Source organism: Bos taurus, chromosome 21, assembly GCF_002263795.3.
Source record: "Bos taurus isolate L1 Dominette 01449 registration number 42190680 breed Hereford chromosome 21, ARS-UCD2.0, whole genome shotgun sequence".
Lineage (NCBI taxonomy): Eukaryota > Metazoa > Chordata > Mammalia > Artiodactyla > Bovidae > Bos > Bos taurus.
This window is the reverse complement of record NC_037348.1, coordinates 22,350,624-22,372,585: the sequence shown is the minus strand read 5'-3', so window position 1 is coordinate 22,372,585 and position 21,962 is coordinate 22,350,624. Positions and strand designations below refer to the sequence as shown.

General features: G+C 41.7%; 1 protein-coding gene and 1 long non-coding RNA gene across 2 annotated transcripts in view; one reads left to right on the top strand and one right to left on the bottom strand.

The window, feature by feature from the left end:
• LOC112443242 (uncharacterized) overlaps window positions 1-10,418 on the bottom strand; it is a 32,805-nt gene extending 22,387 nt beyond the window's left edge. The window contains exon 1 of the long non-coding RNA XR_003031590.2: window positions 10,154-10,418. This is a non-coding gene — a long non-coding RNA (uncharacterized lncRNA). The remainder of the gene's footprint in view (window positions 1-10,153) is intronic.
• Window positions 10,419-10,545: 127 nt separating this feature from the next.
• SEC11A (SEC11 homolog A, signal peptidase complex subunit) overlaps window positions 10,546-21,962 on the top strand; it is a 33,060-nt gene continuing 21,643 nt past the window's right edge. The window contains 1 exon segment of the mRNA NM_174465.2: window positions 10,546-10,684. Within this exon segment, the coding sequence (NP_776890.1) occupies window positions 10,634-10,684 (51 nt within the window). The 5' untranslated portion in view covers window positions 10,546-10,633.

Below are 21,962 nucleotides of genomic sequence, written 5' to 3'. Positions count from 1 at the left end.
CTTGCACACACATACCAGTCCGGAAAGCCGAGCTTCCTTCTCCCAGCTGCCCCTGCAGCTGTCCAGGACTTTTTAAAGAGAGCTCTCTGAAACTCACCCAGGGAGACTTGAGTGACCTTAGTAATACTCTCTACACAGAAGACACCTTTGATTTGGGGGAGTGATACTTCTTCCTGATGCCTCATGTTATACAGAGCTACTTCATTACTATTTTTTTTTTAAATAGTTACAATTACTTTATTATTATTAATTGTTTCTTTGGCTGCACTGGGTCTTAAATGCAGCATGTGGGATTTAGCTGCCTGACCAGGGATTGAACCCCAGGGCTCTTGCATTGGAAGCAGGGAGTCTTAGACACTGGACCACCAGGGGAATCCCAGCAGACAATTTGAAACCAAAGTTTCTGATGTCTGTAGCCACTGGGTTGGTAGGCAGAAAGTCCCATTTCTTTAGCCTCTGACCTGATCTTGGGGAGGTGGGGTGGATGGGTCCCCCCTCAGCAAAACCAGATAGATTCTTTTGGGAGGCGGCACTGGGGAAGAGCTAGACACCCAGTGTGACCTGGGCTCTAGCCTACCCAATATGCCCGGGGCCACTTCCTTTCCTGTCAGGGTCACAGGGAGACCTTCTCTTTCTACCCACCACTTCCTTCACTGGGGGATGGTCAAGGAAAACTGGGTGAGATCATAGCTTTTTTTTTTTTTCTTGAATAGAGTTTTCCAAAATGGCGTCACCTTTGCTTCTCCTGGTAAACACCCTTGATTTGTATAGAAGTGACTTACCGAGGTTCAATTATATAATGACAGGCTTTCTTAGGCCTGAGCATTTGGATATCAGCTGAATCCACTTCCTGTTTTTAATAATTATTAGCATTTATTGCCACTTAGCATTTGTCATGCATTGTGCAAACAGCATTAGCAACATGTACGGTCTTGTGTAATCTTCGAATGATGAAATTATTTTTATTCCCCATTTTACATGCCAGAAAAGTGAGGATAAAAATAATTAATTGGCCCAAGATCACACAGCCAGTGAGTGGATTAATTTGTGATTCAAAGTCGAGTGGATCTTGGACTTTCCTGGTGGTCCAGTGGCTCTGTGCTTCCAACGGAGGGGGCCTGGGTTGGAGCTCTGGTCAGGGAACTAAACACCACTTGCCGAAACTAAGAGTTCGAATGATCCTGCATGCCGCAACTAAGATCCAATGCAGCCAAATAAACAAACAAAACCCCCCAAAACCAAGCAAAGAAAAAGTTAAATGGGCCTGACTTATACTCTATGTTTCCTTCAGGCAGGCCAGCAGAATATATGTAAAGAAAAATACCAGACATGCCATTGTGATTGATGGGGTCCAGAAGACTTAGGTGTTTGGAAAGATTGGCAGTCCGGTGAGCAGAGAAAATAGCAAGTCAGAGACCCGTATTTGGAAAAGTTCATTTCTGAGGCTTTACATCTTATGTAGTGTGGTATCACCTGTCCTAAATATCTGAATTATTTTCATAAGAGGTACTGTTTCTATCCTAACACTGCAGGGAAGCCTCATTAAGCCTTTCCAGATCCACCCAGTTTACATTAATCTCTCCAGGTCCTCTTCCTTCCTGACGGATTCTTTTCATCCCAATTATTTCTTACTGAGCCTCCCTTTTATTCAAAACTGTAAGCTCCCAAGGAATGAAAACCAGGAGTTAGCCATCTCCCCACACCTAACCCCATTTCTAACCTGTGCTGGACATTATGCTTCCTTTATTACAATACAAAGCTGACCTAGCTGTGGTCCAGCTTCCCTCAAGAATTTCCTTTGAGTAAGGCCATGCCTGAAAGAGTCTTTCTTCTATGAGTTTCAATAGCATGTATAGGCTAGCAGTTATATCTAGCTTGTTTCCTTTCATAATAGATACGTTTTTCTTCTGCTGCTGCAAATGATACTGAAAACCCTTCAAGAACGAGGGCTATATCTTCTGGGTTTTTTTTGGCCATGCCATGTGACATGTGGGATCTAGCTCCCTGATCAGGGATGGAATCTGTGCCCCCTGAAGTGGAAGTACAAGAGTATTTGGCAATTTTTTTTAGCATTTTTAATTTTATTTTTTTAACTTTTTATTTTGTATTGGGATATAGCTGATTAACAAACAATGTTGTGATAGTTTCAGGTACACAGAGAAGGGATTCAGCCACACATAAACAGAAGCATGGAGTCTTAACCACTGGACCACCAGGGAAGTTCCCTATATCTTCTGCTTTTTATTTCAATAAATCCACTTTCAGCCTTGAGCACACACTGTGAATCTGAGTGAGGGTAATCCTATCCTTAAAGTCATCCTTGATCCATCTGTCTCTGGAAGGGCTGGGCCTCCATTCATTCATTTGACAATCTTTCTTATGTGTTTGTTTCACCTAAGAAGTTGGGAGTAAAAAGATAAGCTTTAAAGCTCTTGCCCCCAGGAAACTCAGAGTCTGGTGAGAGCAACAGATACACAATGTGCAACTACACAATACACAAATGATGGTAAGAATGCAAACAGAAGTGCAGTGAAGGCTTCCCAGAGAAGGTGGTGAATGACTTGAATCTGAAAGGCAAGGAGGAATAAAAAGTGCTGGGTGGGCTTTCCTGGTGGTCTAGTGGTTAAAGAATCTGCTTGCCTAGTGCAGGGTTTGATCCCTGTTCTGGGAAGATCCCACATGTCCCCAGAGCAACTAAATCCGTGCGCCACAACCACTGAGCTCTGGCTCTTGAGCCCATGCTCCTCAACAAGAGAAGGCACCGCAATAAGAAGCCCTCTTATGGCAACTAGAGAGTAACCACGAATCAGCGCAACTAGAGGAGACCCAGCACAGCCACACACACACAAAAAAACTTAAAAAAAAAATGCTGGGGTGAGATGGAGGAGGCATCTCTTTTCAGGCAGAGGAGGCAACTTACACAAAAGTGAGAGCATGTGGCATTCAGGGAAGGGAGAGGGAGAAAGGGGCCAGATTACAAAGTGTCTTTTGTAGCATGCTAAGGAATTTGACATATCCTGTGAGTCAGGAGGATCTACTGAAAGATTTTATGTAAGAAAGTAACATCACCAAATTAATGGCTTGGATAAATCACTCTGGCTGCAGTATGGAGGGTAGATTGGAGTAAGGCAAGACCTGGAGCAAGACTGTAGGTCGGAAGACAGATTAGGGCTTCACTGCAATAATCAGGATAAGTGAAAGTACCATGAATCAAGGTAGTGACAGTGGGAATGAAGAAAGTGGTCAAAGAGAGATATTAAGAACGTAGGGGACTTCTCTGGTGGTTCAGGGGCTATGACTCCAAGCTCCCATTGTAGGGGGCCCTGGTTCTATCCTCAGTCAGGGAGCTAGATCTCACATGCCACAACTAAGACCCAGTGCAGCCAAATAAATGAATTTCAGTGCAAAACCCAAGAAAATCAGGATAAGTTGGTTATCCTAGATTCATTCTTTTCTCTCTTGGATCATTCACTCTGGTAGAAGGTAGCTGGCATGTTGTAAGCTGCCCTAAAGAGAGGTCCACATGGCAAGCAACTGAAGGAGACCTATGGGAAACAGCCAAGTAGGAACTGAGGCTTCAATCCAATGGCCCAGGAATAACCAAGACCTACCAACAATTACATGAGTGAGCATGGAGCAGACCCTCCCTCAGTTAAGCCTTCAGACGAGACGGCAGCCCCTCTGGATAGTTTGACTGTAACTTTCGGAGGGACTTTGAACCTAAACCTCTGGTAGGTGAGGGCGGTCCCAAATTTCTGACCCACAGAAACAAGAGATAATGTTTCTTGTTTTAAGTTGCTAGGTTTGGGGGTGATTTGTTATACAGAAATAGATAACTAATTCATCAGATCAATGAAAATGAGGGGAAAAGGGTGTGCTAGGTTTCCAGGACCTACCACAGTAGGATGGCTTTCTCTAGCAGCCCTAGGCAACTCCAGACAATGTGTTTGTCTACTTTATATGCCATGGATATTATGCAATGTCCAACAGTATCTGTTTCTTTCAACAATATCTTTTGATAAAGGAATTTTGCCAAAATCTTATTTAGTTTTCTTACTGAGCTATTAATCATTAACATTGTGACTGACTTTAAAAGCTTTTTGGCAAAAATGTGACTTGTCACTGTTTTGGCTATAAAAAGCATAGCTTCAAAGTATAGCTTTATAGTTTTGATCTTTAGCGAGAAATTTTATCAAAGTTATATTAGTATTATTTTGTGGGTTTTTCTTCCTCTAGAAAAAGGTTTTTTGGTTATCAGATTGGCCATTATAAAAAAAGGGACTAAAATCTCACAGATTTAGTTGACACTGTTGACCAAATCTCATAAGCTATGGAATGAAACACACGTGATGCACTGGGAATCAGGGGCAAATAGACAACCAGCTTATCTAATTTATTTTTTAAACATTTTCATAAGAGTATTAAAAAATGTAAAAATTAGAGTATAGTTAATTTACAATATTGTGTTTGTTTTAGGTGTACAGCAAAGTGAACCCATTATACATATACAACATACCTGTATCTACTCTTTTTTAGATTCTTTTCCCATATAAGTCATTAGAGTATTAAGCAGAGTTCCCTGTGCTATACAGTAGGTCCTTATTAGTTATCTATTTTATATATAGTGGTGTATACATGGCAATCTGCATCTCCCAACTTATCCCTCTTGCTTTCTTTCCCCGCTTGTAACTGTACGTTTGTTTTCTACTGCCAGTTTAATAAAACATACTTCTTAGAGGCTTATCATATGTCTATTAGCACCGTTCTTTTTCAGCTGCTCATCATAATTCATTACACTTGTGGGTTACCCAGTCCCAGTGCAGTCAGATTCACCCAGTATATATATTTGCACTGGATTCCTGGGCAATGTTTCATTTACAATTTTTTTTCTGAGTTTGAACATATTCAGCATCCTGATTTAATTAACTTTCAACTAACTGATTTGAATTAATGAGCCGTTTTTGTTAGTTGAAAATAAAATGTAATACAGTGAAATTTCAAATTTAACACATAAACACTTATCATGAAACAATACATTAGAGTAACTGCATCCTACCAACTGAACATTAGCTGAGACAAACTATAGAGCAAACACAACCTAAAGAGTGAAATGACTATTGAGATGCAACATGATGTCTGAGAAAACCATAATTAGTCTGACATTTAAAGTTTATAAAGTAGGGTACTTCCCCAGTGGTCCAATGGTCAAGACTCCATGCTCCCCATGCAGGGGGCCCAGGTGTGATCCCCGGTCAGGGAATTAAATTCCACATGCCATGGGACAAATAATCCCCTATATTACAACTACTGAGCCCTCGTACCCTCGAGCCCATGCTCCGAAACTAGAGTAGCCCCTGCTGGCTGCAACTACACAAAGCCTGTGCCCAGTGACGAAGACACAGTGCAACCAAAAATACATTAAGTAAATAAATTAAAAAAAAAAACAAACACATATGGAGAAAGTTAGGTACTGTTAAGAAGGCTGGGGAGAGATGAATGGACAAGAAAATGTCCTTGCCTTCATGGAGCTTATGTCTATTTTCCTCCACAGGCCTTCCTAATTTTGAGAAATCAGGGGTTCATATTTTGACTCAATAGGTGTGGTTTATCTATGTACAATAGCTGGAGATACCCAACACACACACATATTTTAAATTCAACAAATATTTGTTGGGTGCCCAATGTTTGTCAGCTTGTGCATTCGCCACTGGAAATTTAACAACAAACAAGAAGTCAATGGTTCTTTTTTCTTTTTTGTAACAGCTTTATTGTGATATAATTCACATACCATACAGCTCACCAATTTGAAGTATACAATTCAGTGAGGAGCTACTCCACATTCAAGGTCAGGAGGGGCGGCCATGAGGAGATACCCCTCGTCCAAGGTAAGGAACAGTAGCTGCGCTTTGCTGGAGCAGCCGTGAAAAGATACCCCATGTCCAAGGTAAGAGAAACCCAAGTAAGACGGTAGGTGCTGCGAGAGAGCATCAGAGGGCAGACACTGAAACCATAATCACAGAAAACTAGCCAATCTGATCACACGGACCACAGCCTTGTCTAACTCAAAGAAACTAAGCCATGCCGTGTGGGGCCACCTAAGACAGGCAGGTCATGGTGGAGAGGTCTGACAGAATGTGGTCCACTGGAGAAGGGAATGGCAAACCACTTCAGTATTCTTGCCTTGAGAACCCCATGAACAGTATGAAAAGGCAAAATGATAGGATACTGAAAGAGGAACTCCCCAGATCGGTAGGTGCCCAATATGCTACTGGAGATCAGTGGAGAAATAACTCCAGAAAGAACGAAGGGATGGAGCCAAAGCAAAAACAATATTAGTTGTGGATGTGACTGGTGATAGACGCAAGGTCGATGCTGTAAAGAGCAATATTGCATAGGAACCTGAATGTCAGGTCCATGAATCAAGGCAAATTGGAAGTGGTCAAACAGGAGATGGCAAGAGTGCACGTCGACATTCTAGGAATCAGCGAACTAAAATGGACTGGAATGGGTGAATTTAACTCAGATGACCATTATATCTACTACTGCGGGCAGGAATCCCTCAGAAGAAATGGAGTAGGCATCATGGTCAACAAAAGAGTCCGAAATGCAGTACTTGGATGCAATCTCAAAAACGACAGAATGATCTCTGTTTGTTTCCAAGGCAAACCCTTCAATATCATGGTAATCCAAGCCTATGTCCAAACCAGTAATGCTGAAGAAGCTGAAGTTGAATGGTTCTATGAAGACCTACAAGACCTTTTAGAACTAACACAAAAAAGATGTCCTTTTCATTATAGGGGACTGGAATGCAAAAGTAGGAAGTCAAGAAACACCTGGAGTAACAGGCAAATTTGGCCATGGAGTATGGAATGAAGCAGGGCAAAGGCTAATAGAGTTTTGCCAAGAGAACGCACTGGTCATAGCAAACACTCTCTTCCAACAACACAAGAGAAGACTCTACAAATGGACATCACCAGATGGTCAACACCAAAATCAGATTGATTATATTCTTTGCAGCCAAAGATGGAGAAGTTCTATATGGTCAGCAAAAACAAGACAGAGAGCTGACTGTGGCTCAGATCATGAACTCTTTATTGCCGAATTCAGACTTAAAATGAAGAAAGTAGGAAAAACCACTAGACCATTCAGGTATGACCTAAATCAAATCCCTTATGATTATACAGTGGAAGTGAGAAATAGATTTAAGGGACTAGATCTGATAGATAGAGTGCCTGATGAACTATGGATGGAGGTTCGTGACACTGTACAGGAGACAGGGATCAAGATCATCCCCATGGAAAAGAAGTGCAAAAAAAAAAAAAAAAAAAAATGGCTGTCTGAGGAGGCCTTACAAATAGCTGTGAAAAGACGAGAAGTGAAAAGCAAAGGAGAAAAAGAAAGCCTTCCTCAGCAATCAATGGAAAGAAATAGAGGAAAACAACAGAATGGGAAAGACTAGAGATCTCTTCAAGAAAATCAGAGATACCAAGGGAATATTTCATGCAAAGATGGGCTTGATAAAGGACAGAAATGGTATGGACCTAACAGAAGCATAAGATATTAAGAGGTGGCAAGAATACACACAAGAACTGTACAAAAAAGAGCTTCACAACCAAGATAATCAGGATAGTGTGATCACTCACCAAGAGACAGACATCCTGGAATGTGAAGTCAAGTGGGCCTTAGAAAGCATCACTATGAACAAAGCTAGTGGAGGTGATGGAATTCCAGTTGAACTATTTCAAATCTTGAAAGATAATGCTGTGAAAACGCTGCACTCAATATGCCAGCAAATTTGGAAAACTCAGCAGTGGCCACAGAACTGGAAAAGGTCAGTTTTCATTCCAATGCCAAAGAATGCTCAAACTACCGCACAATGGCACTCATCTCACATGCTAGTAACTGCTAAGTCACTTCAGTCGTGTCCGACTCTGTGCGACCCCATAGATGGCAGCCCACCAGGCTCCCCTGTCCCTGGGATTCTCCAGGCAAGAATGCTGGAGTGGGTTGCCATTTCCTTCTCCAATGCATGAAAGTGAAAAATGAAAGTGAAGTTGCTCAGTCGTGTCCGACTCTTCGCGACCCCATGGACTGCAGCCTTCCAGGCTCCTCCATCCACGGGATTTTCCAGGCAAGAGTACTGGAGTGGGGTGTCATTGCCTTCTCCACACGCTAGTAAAGTAATGCTCAAAATTCTCTAAGCCAGGCTTCAGCAGTACATGAAGCGTGAATTTCCTGATGTTCAAGCTGGTTTTAGAAAAGGCAGAGGAACCAGAGATCAAACTGCCAACATCCACTGGATCATCGAAAAAGCAAGAGAGTTCCAGAAAAACATCTATTTCTGCTTTATTGACTATGCCAAAGCCTTTGACTGTGTGGATCATAATTAAACTGTGGAAAATTCTTCAAGAGATGGGCATACCAGACCACCTGACCTGCCTCTTGAGAAACCTATATGCAGGTCAGGAAGCAACAGTTAGAACTGGACATGGAACAACAGACTGGTTCCAAATAGGAAAATGAGTACATCAAGGCTATATATTGTCACCCTGCTTATTTAACTTATATGCAGAGTACGTCATGAGAAATGCTGGGCTGGAAGAAACACAAGCTGGAATCAAGATTGCCGGGAGAAATATCAATAACCTCACATATGCAGATGACACCACCCTTATGGCAGAAAGTGAAGAGGAACTCAAAAGCCTCTTGATGAAAGTGAAAGTGGAGAGTGAAAAAGTTGGCTTACAGCTCAACATTCAGAAAACTAAGATCATGGCATCTGGTCCCATCACTTCATGGGAAATAGATGGGGCAACAGTGGAAACAGTGTCAGACATTATTTTTTTGTGCTCCAAAATCACTGCAGATGGTGACTGCAGCCATGAAATTAAGATGCTTACTCCTTGGAAGCAAAGTTATGACCAACCTAGATAGCATATTCAAAAGCAGAAACATTACTTTGTCAACAAAGGTCCGTCTAGTCAAGGCTATGGTTTTTCCAGTGGTAATGTATGGATGTGAGAGTTGGACGGTGAAGAAAGCTGAGCGCCAAAGAACTGATGTTTTTGAACTGTGGTGTTGGAGAAGACTCTTGAGAGTCCCTTGGACTGCAAGGAGATCCAACCAGTCCATTCCTAAGGAGATTAGTCCTAGGTGCTCATTGGAAGGTCTGATGCTAAAGCTGAAACTCCAATACTTTGGCCACCTCATGTGAAGACTTGAGTCACTGGAAAAGACCCTGATGATGGGAGGGATTGGGGGCAGGAGAAGAAGGGGACGACAGAGGATGAGATGGGTGGATGATATCACCAACTCGATGGACATGAGTCTGAGTGAACTCCGAGAGTTGGTGATGGACAGGGAGGCCTGGTGTGCTGTGATTCGTGGGTTCGCAAAGTGTGGGACACGACTTAGTGACTGAACTGAACTGAACTCAATTGAGAGTTGTATAACTATCACCACAATCAATTTTAGAACATTTTCAACACCTCCCCCCCAAAAGAAACCCCATACCCACTAGCATCACCTCCCACTTTACCTAACCCTCCCAGCCCTCTGCAGCCACTGCTTTTTGTCTTTATGGATTTGGCTATTCCGGACATTTTACATAAAATTCATGGTCGTTGGTGATTGGCTTCTTTCATTAACAACCAATGTTTTCAGAATCTAATATTTTTAAAGGTTCATCTGTGTCACAATATTTCTGTTTCTAAATAATATTAAATTGTATGGATATACCATATTTTGTTCATCCCTTTATAAGTTGATGAATCCATCCGTCATCCATTAGGTGCTCAGTCGTGTCTGACTCTTTGGGACCCCGTAGACTGTAGCCCGCCAGGGTCCTCTGTCCATGGGATTCTCTAAGCAACACTGGAGTGGGCAGCCATTCTTTTCTCCAGGGGATTTTCCTGACCCAGGCATCAAACCCAGGTATCCGCATTGCAGGCAGATTCTTTACCATCTGAGCTACCAGGGAAGCCCCATGGTTTGGCAGTTTTCTCTTCTTGTTTCCCTCTCACTTCTGGGTTTGGTTGTTTTTAATCCTATCAGATTTTCTCTGCAACTAAGAGCTTCTTAACTCCTGAAAGCTTCAGGCAGTGCTCTGCAAGTCACAGCCTCCGCCCTAACCCAAGAGCACTTATGGAAATACCTCAGTCGTCAGTTTCCCGTAGCTCAGGACAAGTCCAGCGCCACACCCAGACTCGCGGCCCGGGCTTGAACTGAGGCGGGCCACTCAGGGGCCGTTTCTGCCCGCGGAGACACGGTTCCCTATTGGCCAGGCGTGCGCTAGGTCCCGCCTTCCGGAGGTTGCAAAGTGGTCTCCTATCTAACCCTGAGCGGCCACCTCAGTGTGGGGCCGCGAGGATGAGCGCGGGAAGTGGGCTTCAGCAGACGAGCTCCAGGAGGTTCGAGAGCCTCCTTCAGCGAGGCCAGGCCAGGAGGCTGGTCGGGAATCCCTTTGTCCCCTCGTCGCGCTGAGGGGGCGGGGCCGCGCCGGTTCCACCCCGGAAGCGGAAGCGCGGGCACCGCGGGGTCCTGTCCAGTGTGCGCTTGGCTCGTGCGCCAGCCGTTCCTCCCGCCGGTCACATCGCGCCCTCTCTTCTTCCCGTGTCCCCTCGCCGGCCCCGCCATGCTGTCTCTAGATTTTTTGGACGATGTGCGGCGGATGAACAAGCGGCAGGTGAGCTTGGCCGCCCACCGTTCCCCTTGTACCTTCCACTGTTGCCCCGCGGACCTCTGGGCCCCAGTGTGAGGGCCTGAGCGGGTCTGACGCCTGGACTCTTCCATCTCTTTGTGGATTCTGTGTTCAGAGATAGCTTTATCCACTCGCTGTTTTAGCCCTTGGCTGAGACTGGGCCTTCTCCGGGCGGAGCGGGAAGCCTGATCGTCACGTTCCATTGCCCATAATGAGACAGGGAAGCAAGTGCAAACCGTAGGGCTCTTTGTAAGTGGGAGTTGGGGTTGCTTATTGTGTTAGACTGGATAAGGCGGCAAACTTCAATCGCAGTGACTTCCGATGGATTCCGGCAACTGGGTTTAGTAGTGCACTGCTTCTCTGGCTTCTGGGATGCTCGGGGAGACGGTTATAGGCCTCACAAAAGCCATTCTACGTTGAGCCCGTTGTACAGCTGGGCCCCAGCGGTCTGTACTGACTTCCTGGAACCACCTTCGAGGTCAGAGTTGAAACAGTTACTCTGCTTGCCCTCGAGTCCACTTTAGCGTTAAGGTGTACCTCAGAATATTAGTGGTACAGGGATCTTGAAACTTACATTTCCTGATTTTTGTCCTTAAACCTTATTCCATCCTGAACTTAGAGATCATATTCCGGATACTACTGTTGCAATTATTTGTTGTTGTTGTTTAGTCGTTTCTGTCGTGTCCGACTCTTTTGCGACCCCATGGACAGTAGCCCGCCAGGCTCCTCTGTCCATGGGGTTTCCCAGGCAAGAATACTGGAGTGGGTTGCCATTTCCTTCTCCAGGATATCTTCTCGGATCAGAGATGGAACCCGTGTCTCCTGCAGTGGCAGGCAGATTCTTTACCACTGAGACACCTGGGAAGCCCTGTAATTATTTAGTCATTGGAAAAAGTTGCTTCTTTTTGTCTTCGAGGTCAGTAGTGTCTGCAGAGCCTAGTTTTGCTTGCCTCGGACCTTTTTACAGTAGTTTGCTGTTAAGAAGGATCCTGATGTCACTATTAAAGGTTTTTCTCTTGGACTTCTATTTTGCAGTTTATAATTACCATTTAGGGAAGAAAATATGCACCCTCCCCTTATTCCCCTTCAGACCTCAGCTACCTCAGTGTTACCTCCTCTTAGACATGTTTCCTGCTTCCTTCAGTCATAATTGGTCTTTCCTTTTCAAATTGCACGACGTTTATGACTTTATAACATTTAAAATTCTCACTTGAATAGTGTTTTTTCATCCATATCTGAATTTCTAGGTGCCACAGACATTTCTCTGGAGAAATTCTTATTTGGGGCCTCTATTGTTCCCTATGCTAGGTTCAGTGAGAAAAATGCAAAGATAAGTAAGACAGACTCTGACCTTCAAGGAGCATCAATATGTAGAAAATGACTAAGGCAGAACAGTAACTATTTTGAGCTCTTGCTATATGTGGAGTGCATTATATACCTGTGAGGTAGGTCATTTTATGCCCATTATACAGGTGAAGAAAATGAGCAGCCTACCAGAGATTGTTAGGAGGGGAGGGAAGGATTGGATTGCATGGGGATGGGGTGAGGAAAAGTTAGAAATGAAGTTTTACTTGCACAGAGTATCTGAGGAAAAAATTGATGGTGATTATAGGTACTGAGGGGTTTCCCTGGTGTCTCAGCGGTAAAGAATCTGCTTGCAGTGCAGGAGACTAGGGTTCAGTCCCTGGGTTGGGCAGATCCCCTGGAGGAGGGCATGCCTACCCACTCCAGTGTTCTTGCTTGGAGAATCCCATGGGCAGAGAAGCCTGATGGGCTACACAGTCCATACAGTCGCAAAGAGTTGAACTCCACTCAAGTGACTGAGTATGCATGCATGCATACGTACTGAGAGCTTACTAGATAAAAAGAGGGAAACTAGAAGTTTCATCAAATGTTTGATTAATTTGAGTTGTAATTATTTTTTAACAGAGGAATACTTTAATATAGTAAACTCCATCCATTTAAAGTGTTATCAGCTGAGGGAATCCCCTGACAGTCCAGTGGTTAGGACTCGTCATTATCACTGCTGATGGCCCGGGATCCATCCCTGGTCTGGAAATAAGATTTCAGAAGCCGCCCGGCAAGGCCAGAAAAAAAAAATGTATCAGTTGATAAGTTTCTACAGTTATATACATACATTACAGTAAAGATATAGAACATTTCTATCACCCACGAGATCCCTTGTAGTTCATCTCTCTAACACTTGGAAACCACTGATTTGCTTTTTGTCAGTATCAATGGGTTTGTTTTATAGAAGTGGAACCAGAGTATGTATTCTTTTGAGCTTTGAGTTTTAATTGATTTTTAACTTGTGTGTGCTAAATCACTTCAGTCATGTCCAACTCTCTTCATCCCTATGAACTGTAGCCCTCCAGGCCCCCCTGTGTGTTCACTGTATGTAATTTTTTTTCTGTCTGCTTCACAATTTTCAGAATTAAAGTGTTTCACTACCTTCATGGCATCCAATAAGCTGTTGCCAGATTAATGTCTTCTCTCCTGTCCTCAAACTTCAGTAGATTCTATTGTAAGTTAAAGTCCCAAGCCCCTTAGAATGGCATTTGCAATAAGTCCTAGTCATTTTACAGTCTGCCCTTTCTCTCTCTCTCTCTCATGTAAACTGGGGTTTAATTTTCCTGCCTATTTCATTTCACTGTGTGTATGAACATGGTTCTATTCAAACTTTGTGTACTTAACTGTCTTGAGAACTCCCCTTGTATTATTTCTGAGTCTTTGTGGACTGCCCTAGACTATTCAGTTCAGTCACCCAGTCGTGTCCGACTCTTTGCGACCCCATGAATCGCAGCACTCCAGGCCTCCCTGTCCATCACCAACTCCTGGAGTCTACCCAGACCCATGTCCATCCAGTCGGTGATGCCATCCAGCCATCTCATCCTCTGTCGTCCCCTTCTCCTCCGGCCTCAAATCCTTTCCAGCAGTAGGGTCTTTTCCAATGAGTCAACTCTTCGCATGAGGTGGCCAAAGTACTGGAGTTTCAGCTTCAGCATCAGACCTTCCAATGAACACCCAGGACTGATCTCCTTTAGGATGGATTGGCTAGATCTCCTTGCAGTCCAAGGGACTCTCAAGAGTCTTCTTCAGTACCATAGTTCAAAAGCATCAGTTCTCTCAGGCTCTCAGCTTTCTTCACTGTCCAACTCTCACATTCATACATGACTACTGGAAAAACCATAGCCTTGACTAGATGGACCTTTGTTGGCAAAGTAATGTCTTTGCTTTTAAATATGCTATCCAGGTTGGTCATAACTTTCCTTCCAAGGAATAAGGATCACCTAGAATATTAGGTGATCTCTAGAGCCCTTTTATGTACTATTTATGTTATGTACTATTTTATTTGTCTTCTCCCCTTTACATTGTGGCTCTTTTACTGTAATATCAGAGCACAGCTTTTCTGTGGCTTTCCTTAATCCACAAGCCTTGATTTGTAGTTTGCCCATTTCTTTGGTGTAAATACTTCCACTATGGCCAATTTCAAGCTACTGGCATGACATCACTGAATATTGAATTAGGAAGAAATGTAGTAGGATGCAACTATAATTTCCACCTTATAAATAAAATTTAAAAAATAATCTCAAGAACATAGATAATAGTAAAATGTAATAAAATAATTAGAAACTGATGAATTTAGATTATTTGTTAACTTTGTTTTTAAAGTAATTGTACTAATTTTTATAACACTGTGTTTAACAATCAGCTTGCGAGATTCCTCAGAATTTAGCAAGTTGGTTCCATCACTCCTCTGGTTGTAGGTTAATTTCTTAATGCCCATTGAGATAGCCTTTGTGTGCAGAAAAGCCTGTTTAGAATTCTTGTATTTTTTAAAAAACCTCAATTTATAATGGCTAAAATTTAAAAACTAAGTTCTTAAATCTTTTAGAATCAGTTTTCAAATCTTATCCCATTGAAAGTCTAGCAGCTTTTTTTTTTGGCACACCACGAGGCCCGTGGGATCTTAGTTTCCCGACCAGGTATTGAACCTGGGCACTTGGCAGTGAGATCACAGGGCCCTGACCACTGGGCTTCCAGGGACTTCCCAGGTCTAGCAAATTTTAAGAATCACTTTTAAGGGCCTTTGAATATTTAGGCTAATTTGTAAACAGACATCTTAAAAACATTACATTTGATTTATAAATTTAAAGAATTTCCTTTTTAAGAAGGTTTGTTGAATAATCAACCTTCTTAAAAAGGAAATTCTTTAAATTTGAATGTAATATATAAATAGTAAGCTTTCTGATTAAAAAATAAATCTATAACAATTGTACATTTTGAATTAAAATTGCAAACCTGACCTACTTTAATAGGTCAGATTCTCTTTAAATGTTACAAAAACTTAAGATTCCAAATATGCAGAGTCCTTAACATAAGAGTATTAACACTACATAATTTCCTTTAAGCATTTCTGTGCTTAATTGTAAATTTTCCTGGAGTGAAAAGATGATTATTTGCTAAATAAGTATGTTATGCCAAATTTTTATATTACTTTTATCTGTAATTCTCTATTTGCTATGAATTTTTGTTTTTGTTTTTTGCTGAGAATTCTTAATGACCAGAGGACTTTGGTCAGCCTGATTGGATCCATGTTTGAACCCTGATGGACTAGTCTGACTGTCACAGAATTTCCTTTTAGTGTCTTCTTAGGTCTTTTCCTTTACTTGATTGAACTTGGCATTTCTTTGGATTTTAATTATCTGTATGTTTTCGTACCAAAATCTGAAGACTTTAAGACTTGGCACAATCCTTTCTTTTGTTGTCTTTCTTTAAAAGAAAAAATATTTTGGCCGTGCCCATGAAGCACGTGGGATCTTTGACCAGGAGTTGAACCCCTGCCCCCTGCAGTGGAAGGGCAGAATCTTAACCACAGGACCACCAGGGAAGTCCCTCTTTTTATATCTATCTTTTAGGATCACTTAACTCTTAATGGCTACTGTAGTGATTTCTGATTGAATTGCAGATATTTTTGGTAACTTTTTCTTTTTAATAAATTGGCCCTCTAGTGAAGCACACAGAAGCCTAGATTCTTCTTAGACTTGGACCTAATATGAGCAAGTGTACTGCAAATAGGACGCATATACAAGACCGAGGACAGATCCATTACTTTTTTTAATTATTGAAAGCTAATCTGGTCTTGTTTAGGATCGGGAAAATCTTTTTCACTAGCAGGGTATTAAATACAGAGAGTTGTCAACTGGTAAAAGATGCTCGACAGAGGGGACGACAGAGGATGAGATGGCTGGATGGCATCACTGACTCGACGGACGTGAGTCTGGGTGAACTCTGGGAGTTGGTGATGGACAGGGAGGCCTGGCATGCTGCCATTCATGGGGTCGAAAAGAGTCGAACACGACTGAGCAACTGAACTGAACTGAACTGAACTGAAAAGATGCTCAACCACTAAAATGGGTAAAAGAGGACTCTTAAGGGGTTCAGAAATAGTGTGTGCAGAAACCAGTAATTATGCCTTCTAGGATAAGGGAGTTAACAAAGAACTAGCAGAATACCTCCCTCCAAGCCTCTTCCTAACCTGAGATAACAGACTTCTTTGGAGAGGGTGTGGCTGCCACAGGGACATGCAGTGACATTTGCAGGAGCAGTGAGCTGGAACTGGTCCATAGAAGCGGCCTACTGAGAGGCTGAGAAATTTGCCAGTGTGTGTGGGCAGGAGCCAGTCTGTGATGGTCTCCGAGGTGAGCACTTGCAGACTTCCTGTACTCAGATCTACTGGCTACCTGGTGAAATACAAACACTCCATGGGAAGAGAAGTCCCTCCCACTCCCTGTCATCTTGCAGCAGCCCTGCAGTGCCTTTGTTAAGAAAAACGTAAATCCTTGAGGCAGTGGGAAAAGGTGCCCTTGTTTACAGGGCTCAGCCTAGTAACACAGAAGGATGGATTTGGCACTGAAAGACAATGAATTTATAATGTCTGCTCTTCCACTGTTCTCTCAGGCCAGCCACTTCAGATGATGGAGGACACATAAGACCAGTGAAATTCATGACTGTGGACCCATGTGACCGTTGTGCTTTAATTACCTGTAGAATAAGTTTCCTGATCAGAAGCAGTGTTGTATGGAATATCACAATGAGTCATAGGCATTCTGTAAATTCATGGGTGGTGGTTTTGATGGAAATACTGAAGACAAGGAAGACAGATCTGTGGCTGTGGTGGCTTAATTGCTAAGTTGTGTCCAACTCTCTGTGACCCCATGAACTGTAGCCTATGAAGCTCTTCTGTCCATGGGGTTTCCCAAGCAAGAATATTGGAGCAGGTTGCCATTTCCTTCCTCAGGGGATCTTCCTGACCCAGAGATCAAACCCAGGTCTCCTGCATTGCAGGGAGATTCTTTACTGGTGAGCCACTAGGGAAGCCCTCTGTATCGAGTCTATTCTAGAAAGAAGAAGGTGTCAGGAATGGTGGCATTGTTGGTCTTTGCAGTTGGCAGTCTAGGCACTCAACATTGGCTAGAACCAAGTTGGTCTTGGTGAGTGAAAGTCCATGTTGCTAACCTTCATCTTGGCTGTTATAGCCACTTGACCATGAGTCCATTGGTTAAGAGACATGGGTGGCTGGGGAAAGAGGCTGACTGACACTGTGATATACTGCACTACACGTAAAATTATGGTTTGAATCTAGAGAATCACTTCAATAAGAACAAAGGAGAGGACAGCAAGAGCCAAGCCAGATCATGGAAGGCCCTCTGTACTTAGGGGTTTGGAATTTATCCTATAGGTGGGAAGAGAAGATTTTGAGCAGACAGCTCAATAATTTTATTTTCACTTTACGAACAATAATTATATATTGGTGGACGAATTAGAAAGATGTACTAGAGATAGAACTGTCGTATTGCCTCAGTAGTCTGGATAAGTGGAGATGAGATGTGAAGTAAGGCAGTAGTCATAGAAGAGGTGGATGAAACTGGAGCCTATTATACAGAGTGAAGTAAGCCAGAAGGAAAAACATCAATACAGTATACTAACACATATATATGGAATTTAGAAAGATGGTAACAATAACCTGGTGTACGAGACAGCAAAAGAGACACTGATGTATGGAACAGTCTTATGGACTCTGTGGGAGAGGGAGAGGGTGGGAAGATTTGGGAGAATGGCATTGAAACATGTAAAATATCATGTAAGAAATGAGTTGCCAGTCCAGGTTCGATGCACGATACTGGATGCTTGGGGCTAGTGCACTGGGACGACCCAGAGGGATGGTATGGGGAGGGAGGAGGGTTCAGGATGGGGAACACATGTATACCTGTGGCGGATTCATTTTGATATTTGGCAAAACTAATACAATTATGTAAAGTTTAAAAATAAAATAAAATTAAAAAAATAAATAAATAAATAAAGCCAGTGGGTTGGATGTGAAAGATGTTGGGAAGGTAAAATTTAGAGGACTTACATGGATGGTGGGACTAATCACTAAGCTAGAGTATATGGAGGGAGGTAGAAGAAAAGGATTGAGTTCAGCTCTGTACGGGTTGAATTTAAAGTGTCTATGTAACACCTGGGTGATTTTCAGTAAATAACTGGATATACTTACCAACTGGATAGAATTGGTCTGGTCTGGAGAAGAGATTTGGGTGATACATGCTGATATGTGATGATTGAATCTATGAATAAACAAGACTGCAGAGTGGAAAGAGAAAAGGGCAAAGGTTGGACTCCTAGAACACTGTATTTAATGGGATGTCAGAGAAGAGGTCAGGTTCTGAGGTTGTTGACACAGAAACCAAGGAATCAGGGAGTGAGAAGAAGTTAATCAAGTGCCAAGTGTCTCAGAAAAACAAGGTAGTTAAAATAAGATCATAGACTCCCTCCTCCTGCTTTTTAATGAATAGTTGATGTATTTACATTGTTCTCCCCTACCCTCACAAAAAGTGAAAGTCACTTTTTCCTATAGTCTTGCCAGCATTGTGTTTCCAGACTTTTAGATTTTTTCCATTCTAATAAATGAAAAGTGGTATATCAGGACAGCTTATTTGTATTTTGCTCATTATGAGTTTGGTTGAGCATATTTTCATGTGATTTTGGAGTTTATATTTCATTTTCCATGAGCTAGCAGTTCATAACACTTTGCCTATTTTCCTTTTGAATCATTGTTATTGATTTCTAGGATCTCTTTATAGGATGATTAGTCTTTTGTTTTATATGTATGTAGTAAATATTTTCTCCCAGTTTGTCATTTGTCTTTTGATTTAGCTTATAGTATAATTTGCCATGCATAATTGTTGGATTTTTTTTGTTGTTGGTTATTTGCTCTTTATATTGTTTTGGGTAGTCAAATTTACCATTTTTTCTTCATGGCTCCTGGATTTCAGGTCAATTTAAAAAATTTCTCTTGCTCCAAGGCTTTCGTACTTTTTTTTTTTGGTGTGGACCATTTTTAAAATCTTTATTGAATTTTTTGCAATATTGCTTCTGTTTTATCTTTTGGCCACAAGGCATATGGGATCTTAGCTCCCTGAGCAGGGATCGAACCCTCACCCCCTGTGTTGGAAGGTGGCTAACCACTGTGTTAACCCCTTGTATTCACCACTGGACCTCCAGGGACATCCTGGCCTTTCCCACTTTGTTTTCTTCTGTTACTTTTGTAAATATGTGCCTTAAAAAAAAAAACAACACTTTATTGGCATATAATGTATAAAATTCACCCATTTTAAGTGTAGAGTTCATGGGTTTTAGTACATTTATAGGGCTGTGCACCTACCACCACAGTCCGTTTTTAGGATATTTTCATCATCCCAGATCCTGTGTGTCCTTTTAGTCAATGCCTATTTCCACTCCCAGCCCCAGACATCCACTAATCTGCTTTGAATCTCTATAATTTACCTTTACTAGATATTTTATTATTTTATTTAATTTTTTTTATCAACAATTGGCTTTTAGTAAATCAAAGCAGACATTTTATATAAATGGAATACTGTAAAATTCAACAAAATCCTTTTGTAGCTGGTTGTTTTCATTTCACATAATTTTGTAAAATTGTGGTGAAATACACTTAACAAAATTTTCTATCTTAACCATTTTTACTTTATTTATTTTTTAAATTGAAATGTAGTCTATTAACAATGTGTTAGTTGCAGGTGTATAGCAAAGAGATTCAGTTACACACATATATATGTCTTCTTTTTCAGAGTCAAATTGATTTGTTTTTCTTTACTATTTTTCTGTTTTCTATTTCACTTATTTCTACTCCTAATTTTAGTATTTCTTTTCTGTGAGTTACTTTGGATTTCATTTGAGTTTTCCTAGTGTTTTAAGTTGGAAACTTAATTTGGGAAATCTACAAATATTTGAAAATTAAACAGTGCATTTCTAAATAACTCATGGGTCAAAGGAGAATCAAAGGGAAATTGCAAAATATTTTGAACTGAATAAAAACCAAAACACAACTTATAATTTGAGACCTTTCTGTTTTTCTTAACATAGGATTTACTGCTATAAAATTCCCTCTACATACTATCAGTGCATCCCACAGATTTTGAAATGTTGTATTTTTATTCTCTTGATTTCTTCTACCATGGGTGATTTTAGAAGTATCTTATTTGATTTCTAAACATTTGGGGCAGTTTTTCAGGTATCTTTGTGTTACTGATTTCTATTTTCGTGCCATTGTGATTGGAGAATACTCTTCGCATAATTCAAATTCCTTTCTATTTATTGAGACTTGTTTTGTGGTCTTGAATATGGTCTGTCTTTCTGAACAGTCTGTGTACTTAAAAGGAATGTGTATCTGCTCTTGTTGGACAGAAGGTTCTGTAAATAGCAGTTAGGTCAAATTGGTTGGTAGTGTTGTTCAAATCTTTTCTATGCTTATTGATTTTTTTTTTTATCTTCTTGCTGTATCAGTTATTGAGAGGGGATATTGACATTTTGGACTGTAACTGTGAGTTTGTCTATTTCTTCAATTCTTTTCCATTATGTTTTATCACAAGATACTGAATATAGTTCCCTGTGCTGTACATTAGGACCTGGTTAGCCATTCTGAATGTAATGGTTTGCATCTACCAAACCCCGAACTTCAGTCCATCCCTCGCTCTCCCTCTGCTTCTTGCGGGAGAGTGTATTCTTTATGTCTGTGAGTCAGTTTGTGCTTAAATAGGTTCATTTGTGCCATATTTTAGATTCCACATATAAGTGATATCATTTCATATTTGTGTTTCTCTTTCTGACTTACTTCACTTGGTATGATAATCTCCAGCTGCATCTTGAAATAGTTTTTTATTACCACGACTTTAGTTTCACTAAACTTTTCTTTTGTGATGTCTGCTGCTGCTACTGCTGCTAAGTCGCTTCAGTCGTGTCCAACTCTGTGCGACCCCATAGATGGCAGCCCACCAGGCTCCCCCGTCCCTGGGATTCTCCAGGCAAGAACGCTGGAGTGGGTTGCCGTTTCCTTCTCAAGTGCATGAAAGTGAAAAGTCAAAGTGAAGTCGCTCAGTCGTGTCTGACTCTTCGAGACCCCATGGACTGCAGCCTACCAGGCTCCTCCATCCATGGGAGTTTCCAGGCGAGAGTACTGGAGTGGGTTGCCATGTCTAATCTGCTGTTATTCCATTTTGTGTGGTTATCAGGCAAGATTGGGTACATGCAAAGTGGTATGGCCATAGTCAGCCTGTGTGGTTTTCATTTCGGACGTTTTCTTTTTCATCTCTAGAGGTTTGAGTTGGGTCTTGGACATATTTTCTATCATCCAAGTCTCTAATGTGCTCAGTCTTTCCCCTACCATCTTCTTTGTTTTTAATTCTGGCTGAGCCACACAGCTTATGGGATCTTAGTTCCCCAACCAGGGATTGAACCTGGGCTGCGGCATTGAAAGCTCTGAGTCCTAACCACTGGGCCACCAGGGAATTCCCGATTCAAGGCTTTTTAAAAAGGTTTTGTTAGGCAAGTCCACAGCAGCCTTTAGTCCAAGGTTAATTTTTCACCGCAACTAAACAGTAACTTTTGAGTATGCTATCCAAAACATTTCTACTCTGGCCAGTGGAAACAAATTATTCCTGCCCCATATGAGCTTTTGGAATTGTTCTGTTGCTCCTTTTAGATGGTTCTTTAGATGATTTACTTCCCTTAAATGCATGTGCTAATCCTTGCTGATCATCACTCAGCTGAAGACTTGAGAAGAGAGGCTGCATAGATCTTTGTATAGTTCTCATTTCTGTAATGCCTTACAGTCAAAGCTGCCTTCGTCTCCCCAGACTCCCAGTTCTTTGTCATCAAGTCAGAAGACTTGTAGGCTCTGGCT